Source organism: Trachemys scripta, chromosome 15 (assembly GCF_013100865.1).
Source record: "Trachemys scripta elegans isolate TJP31775 chromosome 15, CAS_Tse_1.0, whole genome shotgun sequence".
Taxonomy (NCBI): Eukaryota; Metazoa; Chordata; order Testudines; family Emydidae; genus Trachemys; species Trachemys scripta.
Window position 1 is genome coordinate 24,709,418 of NC_048312.1, and position 13,637 is coordinate 24,723,054.

At 39.9% G+C, this 13,637-nt stretch overlaps 1 protein-coding gene across 1 annotated transcript in view; it reads left to right on the forward strand.

Moving 5' to 3' along the window:
* MED13L (mediator complex subunit 13L) overlaps positions 1–13,637 on the forward strand; it is a 408,072-nt gene that overhangs the window by 204,184 nt on the left and 190,251 nt on the right. The window contains exon 3 of the mRNA XM_034790893.1: positions 3,879–3,963. Coding sequence (XP_034646784.1) covers positions 3,879–3,963 — 85 coding nt within the window. The remainder of the gene's footprint in view (positions 1–3,878; positions 3,964–13,637) is intronic.

Genomic DNA, 13,637 nt, shown 5'->3' on the forward strand with positions numbered 1-13,637 from the left:
TTAGAACAAAGATAATTAAATGTAGTTGGGAAACAGAAAAAGCAATTTTATCAGGGAATAGTTGTAAAAGTGAAGGATGTCATGGATATAGGAAAAACAGAAGAATGGTTTTATTTTGATGTTTTTGTATAATATTAATGTGACTGCGAGGAAAATAAGAATTTTATTAAGAAATACATTGGTTAGTTGAAAGCATTTGATCGTGATATTGCTTCTCCTGAAGTAAATGACAAAACGCCCATTGACTTCAATAAGGAGTTACAACTGAAAGTATGAAAACCAGTTATAAGAGTTTTCCCATCAGAAAATATGGTACAAAATTCTTGTTTTGGTAATTAGCCCAAGATTGGTACTGTGTCCATATTAAGGAATTCATATGAAAAGATGTTCTAATATGACCTGGCATTCATCTTGAAATCATAGAGAAGCCTAATAGCACTATATTAAGTTTCACATGGGTATTACTTTCTCCCTACATTCTGTCAGGATTAACACCTAAAATTTTGAATTTCTGCTTTTATTTAAATGTGGGTTTAATATGTTTATGATCTTGCCTTTCTGGAAAGACTGAAGTGAAATATAGTGATAATACATAACTCTTGTACAACACTTTTTCATCAGTAGATCTCAAAGTGCTTTACAGTCTTTTATATATTTATCCTCACAACACCCATGTGAGATAGGGAGCTAAGGAACAAAGAGGCTAAATGACTTGCACAAGGTCTTAAAGTAAATCTTTGTTGGAGCAGGGATTGAACCTGGGTGTTTCAACTTCTATGCTAGTGCCCTAATCACTGGCCATCCTTCCCCTCTGTGTTAAATAATAGTAGAATATAATTTCAAATGTGTTTAAGAGTCACAAGGAGCATTTAACAAAACAGTAATAAACTTGGATACATGAACATATAGTGATATAATTCTGTGGTATAATGTTGTAAATGTTTGATTAAATTGTATCGTTTTGGATTGTACTGTTGTATCTGTTTTGTTTAGTTTCATTTTGAGTCTCTATCATGTGAACTAACATCATCCTTTGTTACCTCCTTAATTTGTTACAGTATCATATTGGTGTTAGAAAAATAGCATTAACTTCAGTGGCCACACTTTGCAAGGTTATATAATATGTTCTATTGATTTGAGACTCTTTTCTAGCGCCATCGTAACACTTAAAATTGATCTGAAAATTAAAGATCAACATAAAATACGAACTCTAACAGGAGCAATTTAATCTTTTTCTCTAAGTAGATATATGTACTTTGTAAAAGTTGGCTAGGGTAAGTTCCAATAGTTTGACGTGTTTTTATTTTATACTATTTATTTATTTATTAAAAGTCACTTTTGGGGGTCCAGATTTGATAAATATACCTTCCCTTTAAGAATTTTCTGCAAATTGAAACATCAAGCCAAATTCTGATCCCAATTACTTCTGGGGTTACATGTAAAGTATATATGAATGTTCAGACTTCTAAGTTTACTTATGCTCTGAGTTCTCCTCAGATTGGATCTTGTGATATATTTGAGACACCAAGAGTGAAATATGTATTTGGACAAGCATTCAAAGAAGAAAGGAGAGTTCTTCAAGAGGTGTTGTCCATATATGTGATTCCATGGTGCATCCTCTTTCCTATTTTCTCCAGAATCCTATAACTTTGGGATTCTGCAGTTGAGAAGGATCTGAGTGGTGGTTGTGCAGTCCCAACAAACACTGCTGGCCAAAAGATTATGATCTTGAGCATATGAGGTGTATGTGCCCCAAGAATGGAATATCTATCCATCCACCCACCCACCCGCATCTTGAAGAACTCCATTTAAAGTAGGTAATAGCCATTTCGAAAGGCATTTGTCATATTTTCTAACTCCTCTTCTTTATGAGAGGATGCTCGTTCTTACAGGAATGTATCTCTGCATTTCTTTCCCTATTGCATATCAGAGGATAAGGAGTAGATGGCTCTATAAGATGCTTCCTCTCCAAAGACCCAAAAGGGAGCTCCAAATAAAATGAGAAACCTCTGTGTAAAAGGCAAAAGAAAAGAAAAACAGCCAAAAAGGGCTAAAAGAAAAGGAGGAGGAAGGAGGAAAAAAAACAGATTCTCATTTTCTTTGAGCTTCTGTTCCCAAAGAATGGGGGCCCTGGACTTTGGAATTTTTTAACCCTGACCTGGAGAAGTTGAAGAGGTTTTTTTCCCTTGAGATGTGTCTTGAAATTTTAGGGAGAGGTATGTTGTATTTACTATCAAGATCCAGCCAGAGAGTGAAAGAGCAAATCAAATGGAAGTGTAGGGAATCTCCCTTTCAAAACCAAAACAACCATTCCTCTACATTTTTACTTCACATGAGTCTTAATAGAAAACTAAGAAACTCCTATTGAGGAGGGGCTCATTTGGCAGCCCTGAATTCTCAGAGTGCTACAATTCAGAGATTCTCTCTTCTTAGGTTGATGCAATAGTGGTATCCTGGCAAAGGGCATGCGATTCCTGTCGAGGAGGATTTCTTCCCAAAATACTGTACAGACAGAAAGATTGGGGACTCCATCACCAAGGACTTTAAAGCTTCTCTGTCTTCCCTGAGAGCCTCACTGACAACCTTAGTGTCCTAAACCACAATGTCCACAACCACAAGGACCTAAAAAGTACATTCCTCAGAAATATAAAGGTGTTAATTTATTAATCAGCTGTAGGTTTTAAATTTGCCTGTACATCAAAACAGGTCTGCAGAGTATATTCCTGCAAAATAGGGCTTAGAACAATGGATAGAGTTTAAAGCAAATTAGCCAGTTCTTATTCTCTAGCAGGCAGTTATTAGTCATTGGTGACGTTTTAGTCACTTTCAAAGGGTGAAAATTAGATTTAACACAAATGGCAGTTATATATTAAAATCCTTTATATTTTTTATTACAAGGGTAAACCATTTGGGCACAGATATACAAATAAGCCTTCAGCTGCAAAGTTTCTGCATCTTAACTCTACAAAACATATCTAGCTAATGGGGAAATTTCTATAATGTACAGATGCATTATTTAATGTCTGTAATTTCAGTTTAATTTTTTGAATTAAAAACAAGATGTCTGGTAATATTTCATTTCTAAAGAGAAGAATGTGGGAAAACAAATCCACATGAGAATGTATCAAGTCCATTAAAGGTGAACTGAAAGTCTTTTAAGCTGCCAAAGACCTGTAGGAGACGCACAAAACCTTCAGCATTGCTTGATTACCTTGCTAGGACCCAAAACAGAACAGAGAGACCTATTTCCTGTCGTGCCTTATGTATGGGTGATGGCATCAACTTCTTAATTTTCTAACTGCAGTGTGACAGTCTAGTTATGTTTTATCATTTGATTGTGTACCTAGTGGTGTCGGTGCTATACCACAAAGTATTGAAGCAAGTAAAGCAGGGGCGAATTGTAGACTAAGACTTGATTAGACAAATATTTTTGATAACTTAAGTAAATTGATTGGCAATTAACCTGAGTTTACTGACATAATTGTAAATGCTAAGATGCACACTCCATAGGCATTTGTTCCAGGGAGAGAGACACTGTCTAGACATGTTTGAAGGAGGTATGAAACAGCGATGCCAAGGAGAAATAAAGAATTAAAAAACTGTACACTACTACATTTCTGATTCATGCTGTAATATTAGTTATATATTGTTTGTTTGGTTAATACATTTTTCCTAACTTCTTATTTTCTGTCTGTATCTACAAAGCTATAAAGATTGAACCTAAGCTATGTTTATTCATGTATATGGTAATGCAAATAGTTTCAAGAAATTAACTACTCTTTAAAAATTCTGATTGCTGGAGTAATTATATGTTTGTTTTAATAGTCTAAACCTCCCCCAACATGGATAACATTCTGACATTTTACATATTTTTACAGTGGTGGAGGAAGGACTGTGGGAGAATGGGCTTTCCTACGAGTGTAGGACATTGCTCTTCAAAGCAATCCACAACCTGCTGGAAAGGTAAGCGAAACTCTTTTCCGTTCAAGTGTTTCATTCAGCTACATAAAGCAACACTAAGGATGTTAAGGAACCATTTAGAAAAATCCTTATCCTATAACATCTCTTTTGAGAACTGAGCTGAGCACTAGGGAACTGTGCATGGGCAAGCATCCTCAGTTTCGGGCTAAGAATGTCAGTGGATCCACTCTCTGACCACTATTTCAGTCTTTGCTATTTGATCCTACTGCCTGTGCAACTTTGAAAGGGGAGAAAGGTGGGACTAGCTGGTGGAATCACTTGTCCTGTCCCCTACTCTTCCTTAAAGAGAGACCATGTGTGGAACAGAGAACCCCAGTGAACTTGCGTTTTTAAATCTGCCCTCTTCACAGTGGAACCAGGCCAGTTCTGATGCATCTGGGAACTTCCACACCTGTGGGGGGCAGGATTTGCCTAATACTGTAGAAACCTGGGACATCTAAATCTTTCAGCATTATGAAAGCAAGAACTAAGGGTATGGCTACAGTACTAGCGCTATAGTGGCATAGGTGCAATATTGCAGTGTAGACATTGGCACAGTGATGGAAGGGGTGTTCCTGATGCTGCAATAAATCTGCTCCACCCAAGACACAGTATCTAGGTCTTCCGTTGGCCTAGTGGTGTCTATCCTGGGGCTTACGTTGGCTTAACTGCGTGTCTCAGGAGTGTGAATTTTTCACAGCCCTGACTGATGAGCTAGGTTGAGCTAAGTTCTAGGTGTAAATCAGGCCTAAGTATTCGTATGCTATATTGTATTTCTGTCAAAATCCAGCTCTTTAAATTTGACCCAGTACATTTCACAGCAGATAAGCCACATCAAAACACAACAAAACAATTTAGCTGTAGAGAGAAAGGATGGGTGAGGTAATAACTTTTATTTGACCAACTTCTGTTGGTGAGGGAGATGAGCTTTCGAGCTTACACAGAGCTCTTCTTCAGCTTTAGCTGTACAAACGTGATATATCAGAGAGTTATGTGCAGAGTGTGTGTAACATTTGTGTTGGTATTTTGAGTTATTTTTACTTTTGGTTTTCTTTTATGTGCTTTAAAATGAATCAGGAAGGTCTTTAAGGGTCTGAAAAATTCCAGATCTGGTCGTCTTGGTATTTTAGTTCCTAGATAATGGAAGTATCAAGAGATGATCTGATACTACCTTACTTTGGCCCCATACATGGACCCCCAAGGCATTAAAAGACATGTAAAAAAACCTCATGAATCCAAACAGTAAAGTACTTGACTTTATTCAAGTTTATCCTCACATCACTTTCAGCTTTATTTCGGTTTCACAGGAACCTCCTTATACACCTGTAATATATGTAAAAGCAGCCATGCTTGGGGTAGGGCAGCGGGGGAGGAGAGGAATCAGTTTGTGCCAGCAGCAGCAATACAAATGTGGTCCATTGTTGTAGCTAGCAATATTTAGAAGTGCAAACAAGCACTTTGTCTTTGCTTTTCTTGCCTATCTCATTGCTGCTGCTTTCATTTCTCTAGAGAACTCTGCCCTTGTAAAAGCTGCAGTTGAATATAACTATAGTTGTATCTGTTTTTCTACTTCTTTTCTTTCTGGAGAGAAAATCTGTGTGGAGGCACAACAATATAGACACAATCTTCCCTTGATTTGTGGACTGGCATACAAACTACTGGATTTCCATGGTCCTCCGTTAAATTGAAAGGACTGATTTCATTACTTGTGATATAATAATACATTTTGTCATTTAAAACAATAATTGTTTGTGTTATTTGTTTACTTCGTAAGATGTACTTTTCTTCTTTTTTTTACTTCTCTATACCTGTACAATGAAAATAGACTAGTTAGTTTCATTTCTATTTCTAACCAGTTTCTATTTCTAACCAGTTTCTAACCAGCAATTTCTCATGCTCTTGCCCAGCATTGCTGTATTTGAATTGTTAACACTGCAGGAGAATATGTATTTACTTTTTTTTTTTTTTAAACTTCTTTCTATTGGAATTAAAAGGGGAAATCTCTCCCACCCTTCTTTTTAATATAAAACCTAAATTTTGGCCAGTTTGACCTGGCGTCCCTTTAAAACTGCCTGTGGCTACTTATTTCTCTAAAAATGCCTGTGTTAGAGCTCGGTCCTGCAAATATTTATGCATTTGCTTAACTTCATGTGGAAGAAAAGTTTAGTCTGTGTGTAAGTGTTTACAGGATTAGGGCCTAAACAATTATTGCCTATGTAATGCTAGTGATTTGATTTTGTAAAAAACCACTAAAATAAAGCTCTAATGCTTGGGTACACTTAGGGCTGGATTACACTAGAAAGTTAGGTTGACCTAGCTAGAGCCCTAGTGTAGACAGTGCTATGTCAACAGACAAATTCTTGGAGGGTGTAATGTCTACACTACAACGGCGCAGCTGCAGCATTTCTAGGTGAGACATACCGTTCAGATTAGTATCTGAGATTAGGGTGATCAGATGTCCCGATTTTATAGGGACAGTCCCAATTTTTGGGGTATTTTCTTATATAGGCTCCTATTACCCCCAACCCCCGTCCCGATTTTTCACATTTGTTGTCTGGTCACCCTATCTGAGGCTTTCCCATAAATTAGGTCCTGTGTTACAGAGACGTGATAGCAGTCCCAAAATTAAAGGTGTGCTGTCAATTTGAAAAAGAAAACATATGTTTGCCTGATTTTTTTTTTTTTAATCTGTCATTGCAAGTAATACCTAGGATTACTATAGCTGAAATTTTTTTTGGAGGAAATCTAATCAACTTGAAAAACTGAGTTATGGGGTTTTAAATATTGTATTGACTTCTCCATCTGCCATTTTTTGTTGCTTTACAACTACAGGTTCCTATTTTTAAAAGATTTTTTTTTTCTGTTCTATGTTATCGTGTGAAGGATCCTTGCAAAGAACAGAGGAAACTTACTATGCAAGAAAAACAGAAATGGAATATACTTTGCACATTTTACAGAAATTTGTATAAGCATATTTGGGGCTCAGGGAGGAGGAGAGATTTTTTTTCCCCAGTCTCATTCAATTACACCGATTTTAGGTGTTACTTGTAACATTTATTGGTTAAATATTTTCAGATGGAATGCCAACTCTCATGAATTGATCACAAGAGTCGCGATTTCTGAGTAAATTTAGGCCTCATTCATGATTATGCCATCGAATTCTCAAATGTAGGATTATTTTTTTCAGCCCTGGCACAAATATGTTTCTAGCCCATCCTAAACAAGGGAATGTGGTTTCTCCACCAGGCAGTTGATTCCAAAGTACTTTGAAAGATAATGAGAATTCACTTACGTATCAGATAAACAAAGCTAACAAGTGGGGGAAAGAGACAGCATGGTTACCCCCCAATAGGGTAGAGAAACTTCATCTGAGATACAAAAAAGGGGAAGGCCAACTCTCAAATAAGCAATTGAAGCAACTTGGGGGGGAAATCCTGTAGTTTGAGAGTTCTAAAAGTGAGGCTTAATTTTTATTTAGAAATCCTGTCAGCCATCCCTGGTGCGGCCCGGGTACCAGGTAGGACTGGATTTCCAATTAGGCACAGTAGGCACATGCCTAGGGGCGCCAATGTTCTAGTGGCTCCTTACCTCTCTAATACTGTGTGCAACATGAAAGTCAGCTGTAGGTGAAGATGCTGTGCCTAGGAGCATGTAAGGTGTAAATCCGGGCCTGGTTCCAGCTGTCAGCCCTTGGCGATTGCTCAGCTGCCAGCCTGGGAAGTAGGAGAGGGAACCCCAATGCAGCCCCTGCCCCCAAGCCTGGAGAGGGTGAAGAACCCCTAAGCAGAGGTGAGGCTGGGGACTACAGAGAGGCTGAAGTGAGGAGGTTGAGGGCTGATGGATGGGGGGGGGGGGAGGGATGGGACTGTATTGATGGTGGATTCTGAACAGATGGGGTAAGTGCTGGGAGGGTGAACTGAGGGCAGTGGTGGTTGATGGGATGCGGAGTTGAATTGATGGGGCTGAACTGAGTGGGGGCAGAATTGAGGAAGGTTGGATGGGGTCAGAACTGATGGGGGACTGGAGAACCGGATTAATTGCTGGGCAGGAGCTGGGCAGATGTGGGGGTGAGAGCTCCTGCAGCAGGGGCCAAAAATCACCTTATCGGGAATGTGGGAGATTGGGCAACACTAATAGTCACATGCACACACCCTGGGGATGGGCTGTTCATAAATCAAGAGACTGACCTGAAAAACACAATATAATCTTTTTTTAGAATGTCATGATTTTTGGGCCAATCTCATGGGGGGTCCCACTCACGATTTTTGATCTTTTGAAGTTGGCAATACTGGAAGCTTAACTTTTAATTTGACAGTGTCCCTTTAATAAGTTACATGATAGTGTTATAACTACCACCTTAAGTCTTGTCTATACTAGAGAACTTTGACAAAAATGTCTACATCAGTTCAGTTGCACAGCTGTTGGCAATGTGGAATCCTAGTGCAGGCAGTTCTCCTGCACTCTCAGCTGTTTTCAGCAGTATGTTAATTAGACTTGCTCTGAGCAAGTTTAATTGAAATACTGCTGAAAATAGTTGCCAGAGCAAGAGAGCTGTCCACACTTGGGCTCCTAATGGTACTAACACGGGTGTGGCTGAACTATTATTAGCAACAGCAGGAACTATTTGTAAAAATTCCCTAGTGTAGGGAAGGCTTTACTTTCTGCATTTCCCTCTTATCCCAATCTTACCAAAAAGTCTCTTGTATACATGCCAGGCTAGGTGGTTAATTTGTTTTGTTCCCTTTATTAAAATTCATACATTAAAAATCTTAGCAGCTGTTCACTGATGCACCTCTGTGGATCTTTAACAGCTTGTTGGGGACAGATTTAATTTCTCTCTGCCTTTTAAAAAAAAATTGAACCTTTTGCTCTCTCTTTTTAATTGATCTTCTTGGACCTTAGAATCTCTGGACTTCCTCTTGTACTTTGTCTCTTCCTTTTTCACTTGCTGTTCCTCTTTAATTTGGGTCTCCTAGTTGAGATGCAGCATTGCAGTCGATTTTGCGGGCACTATAAAAATGAGAAGATTTTTTTTTTCCTTCTGGTAAAAAAATATTAAATTACCGATAATTTACTCAAAGTTCACTTATGCCAGTTCCACCAAGCACATTGGTGGTATATATAAGCATACTTGCGAAGGCAATGGATAAAATACCCAATAATAGTAATCATGTTTGAGTACCTGAGAAAGTTACATGTCTGAAGGAAGACTAGATTGCACAAAGAAACTTGCTTTATTTGTTGTTTATGTACAAATCTTTATACAAGAGAGATGCCTTCAGGTAATACATGATGGCAGAGCTATTGTGATTCTAGAGCTAAGGTTGTGTTCTGTTTTGAAATTCAGCCTCTTTATTTTATATTAAAAACACAGTGTATCTGTCTTAATTTTTCAGCATATAATCTCTGAGTAAAGATTGAATTGTATGAGAAGTTTTTTTTTTTTTTAAAAAGAGTTAATTCGTTTCCAGGTTCTAATCAATTAAAAATTGTCTCCCAATAAGATGCACATTCTGAGTTTCATAAATTTTCATGACAATTTAGGTTAAAAAACTATAAACAATAGAAAATAAAAATTGTACATATAATAAGAATTTGGGCTGCCTGGCATTATGTAATTATTTTGTTAAATAAAAAATATTTTGTGTTCTTAGTCATAAATTAATCCTTATACGCTATGGTTAGCTACTGGAGAGTTAAATTCATGATGACCGAGTCCTCTATCATGTACCAGTTCTTGGTTCATTGAAGACCAGAAGTTCTGTGAAACTCTTCAAAGTAACAGCTACTATGCCGGGATCCTATTCTTTGTGAGCCATTCAGCTTAGGTGTACCTAGTCTTCATTGAAGCAATGACCACCAGTGTAGAAGATCCAGGTGTTTGTCAAACTGTTCAGCTTGTTCTGGAGTGGAGCTCTTGAGCCAGCTGAATAGTTTCACAAAGAAGAGGAGTTGTAACGAAGTGCATCAGCTTTAACAAATATCGAAGTCTTCATAAAAATGCTCAACTGATTCAGAAGTAGATACTTTTCTTTGTGATAGGAGCCATTGTGTCAGAGATTCTTGCTTAATTTAGTAACTTCATGCATCATAATTGAATACATATGCACAGTGATTAGCTCATCCTCTTGTGTGTCCAGCCCAGCCAGGACTAGCAGCTGATGCCAGCTCAGGGTAGGAGCCACTGGCTGGGGTGTCCCTAGCCCTGTGGTGATTTCCTCTATCTGGCTGCTCCGGGTTCCTGAAACAATGTATCTGCGCAGCTAGAGAGTGGTGTGTGACTGCTCTTGCAGCTTCCCTTTGCTTTCCTGTCAGAAAATCATTTTTCTGCAGGGAAGCAAAAAAATCTGCAGGGGACATGAATTCTGTGCACGCACAGTGGTGCAGTATTTCCCCAGGAGTAATGTTATATATACAACCTTAACTCACATACAGTATAGACTTTTTTTGTATTAGTGTTATTTGTATTAGTATTGTTCCCAACAACTTTCTATCATGCTATTATTTTTTCTGTGCATGTTAGTCATATTTGATTTTACTAATTCAGAAATTTTAATTGTGTTTTGGCATAACATCCAGAATAGTCTCACAAGGATGGTTTTAATGAACTATACTTCTTGAATGGTATTTTACTTTGTGGAGCCTTTTCTTAGTGTTTGTCAACAAACTTGGAAAAAAAAGAATTATTATTTGTACTTCTGTTTTAAAAATTCACAAAGATCTGTTTAATTAAAAGGGAACCTCATTTACCACCTTGAGGTGTAACTAAAGCATGGGAGACGTATCAATCTATCTTATTTCCAATGGGCTGCATTTGCTGGTGCATGCAGAATAAGTCACTGCAGTGATTTATCAAAAATAATTTTACTGCAGACACTTCAGAATTTTCAACACAAAAAGTTAATTTAATACAGAATAAAATCATTCCATTTTGTTTCCCTTATTAATTGGTGTTATAGTAATTTTGCAGCATGTGGTTGTGCAGAACATTTTAATTTCTTCCAGAGAATGTCTTGCGACAAAATGTTTTTATCCTCTGTCATTTAGTTATTTTTTTCTTCGGGTATAGTAGACCTAATACTAATTTCATTTTCCTAATGCTCTTGAGGTAGTGTTTGTATGCATGCATTCAGCCCTTCCGTTACTATACAACTACTAGTGTTAGTTAGCCAGTTCAAAGTCAGCTGATTGACAAGATATATAAATAGAACTGAACTAAGAATTTATTTAATTGCAATTTTGTATTCCATCATTCTGCTTATAATAATTTTAAACATAGAACTGGATTCCGTTCAGACAAGAGCTAGAAATTCAAATGTAAAACTTTTCATTGCACCTCCCACTAGTTCTGTTTTGTCTGTAGATAACAGCAAATATGATAATGTGTAGGATCCCGCACTCTTTTAAGGCAACTTGCAATATCTAGCACAACTTCATTAGTTAACTACGAAGCTAAATTGGATTCTCTAGGTTTTAAATCTGACTCCTACTGATATTTTTACATGGTCTGTAACTTTTTGGAATAAGTTAAGGTATGAGAAATTGATTTAAAAAGTGTAACTTCTTTTGAATTAATTGACAGAACCAGTGAAATCATTTTGTTCAACTGAGACTGTAATGACTCCTCTTGGGACTTCTTTTCCCCCCTCAGAGGTCCTTAAAATACAGTTTATTGATTGTGACAGACCCAGACCAGTGGGGTACAGGAGTCTGGTAGAGGGCAAATATACTGGTCACTGGATAAGTAGTTTTCTGTTCCCTGAGTGACCAGAGCAGGGGCTGCACTAGAGTACTCAGGAACCTGCTAGAACCAGTTAAGGCAGGCAGGCTAATTAGGACACCTGGAGCCAATTAAGAAAAAGCTGCTAGAATCAATTAAGGTAGGCTAATCAGGGCACCTGGGTTTTAAAAAGGAGCTCACTTCAGTTTGTGGGGCGAGTGTGAGGAGCTGGGAGCAAGAGGCGCAAGGAGCTGAGAGGGTGAGGGTGTGCTGCTGGAGGACTGAGGAGCGCAAGCGTTATCAGACACTAGGAGGAAGGTCCTGTGGTGAGAATAAGGAAGGTGTTTGGAGGAGGCCATGGGGAAGTAGCCCAGGGAGTTGTAGCTGTCATGCAGCTGTTACAGGAGGCACTATAGACAGCTGCAGTCCACAGGGCCCTGGGCTGGAACCCGGAGTAGAGGGCGGGCCCAGGTTCCCCCCAAACCTCCCAATTGACCTGGACTGTGGGTTCTTCCAGAGGGGAAGGTCTCTGGGCTGTTCCCCAACCCACACGGTGAATCTCTGAGGCAAGAAAATCCACCAATAAGCGCAGGACCCACCAAGATAGAGGAGGAACTTTGTCACATGATACATTATAACTGCTCTTTTAAGGCCAGCATGATCTATTGTCAGTTTTTACTCGGGGAGTCTTTAATTTATGGGTCTTTCACGTGGTAGGATGTAAGGCAGGGGTGAGCAAACTACGGCCAATGGGAGCTTCGGGGAGGTACCCGCAGGTGAGGGCAGTGCGTGGAGCCCTCTGCCCTTCTCCCCCCCCAGGGGCTGCAGGGGCGTGGTGCCGGCCGTTTCTGGGAGCGGCATGGGACCAGGGCAGGGAGCCTGCCTTAGCCCTGCTGAGCGCCACTGCCACCCTGGAGCTGCTCCGGGTAAGTGGCGCCGGGCCGGAGCCCACACCCTGAACCCCTCCTGCACCCCAACCCCCTGCCCTGAGCCCCCTCCCACACTCCGCACCCCTCCCTGCACCCCAACTCCCTGCCCTGAGCCACATCTTGTACACCGCACACCCTCCTGCATCCCAACCCCTTGCCCTGAGCCCCTTCCTGCACACCACACTCCCTTCCGCACCCCAACCTCCTGCCCCAGCCCTACATTCATGGCACTGCATGCAATTTCCCCACCCAGATGTGGCCCTCGGGCCAAAAAGTTTGCCCACCCCTGATGTAAGGGCTCCTCCTCAGAATGACTATCTAGGGCTGCTTTACTAAAGGACCATCAGACCAGACACTGTTTCTATAATTTTATATTTCAACTCTTAAAAAATCTCTCTAGTCTGAATTTTGTTTGCAGTGTTATTGTAGTCATGTTGGTCCCAGCATATGAGAGAGACAAGGTCGGTAAGGTCATATCTTCTATTGGACCACCATCTACTGGTGGAAGGTAAAAGCTTTTGAGCTACACAGAGCTGAAGAAGAGCTCTCTGTACCTCAAAAGTTTGTACCTTCCACCAGTAGACGGCGGTCCAATAGAAGATATGACCTTACCGACCTTGTCTCTCTCATATGCTGGGACCAACATGACTACAATAACACTGCAAACAAAATTCAGACTAGAGAGATTTTTTAAGAGTTGAAATATAAAATTATAGAAACAGTGTCTGGTCTGATGGTCCTTTAGTAAAGCAGCCCTAGATAGTCATTCTGAGGAGGAGCCCTTACATCAGGGGTGGGCAAACTTTTTGGCCCGAGGGCCACATCTGGGTGGGGAAATTGCATGCAGTGCCATGAATGTAGGGCTGGGGCAGGAGGTTGGGGTGCGGAAGGGAGTGTGGTGTGCAGGAAGGGGCTCAGGGCAAGGGGTTGGGATGCAGGAGGGTGTGCGGTGTACAAGATGTGGCTCAGGGCAGGGAGTTGGGGTGCAGGGAGGGGTGCGGAGTGTGGGAGGGGGCTCAGGGCAGGGG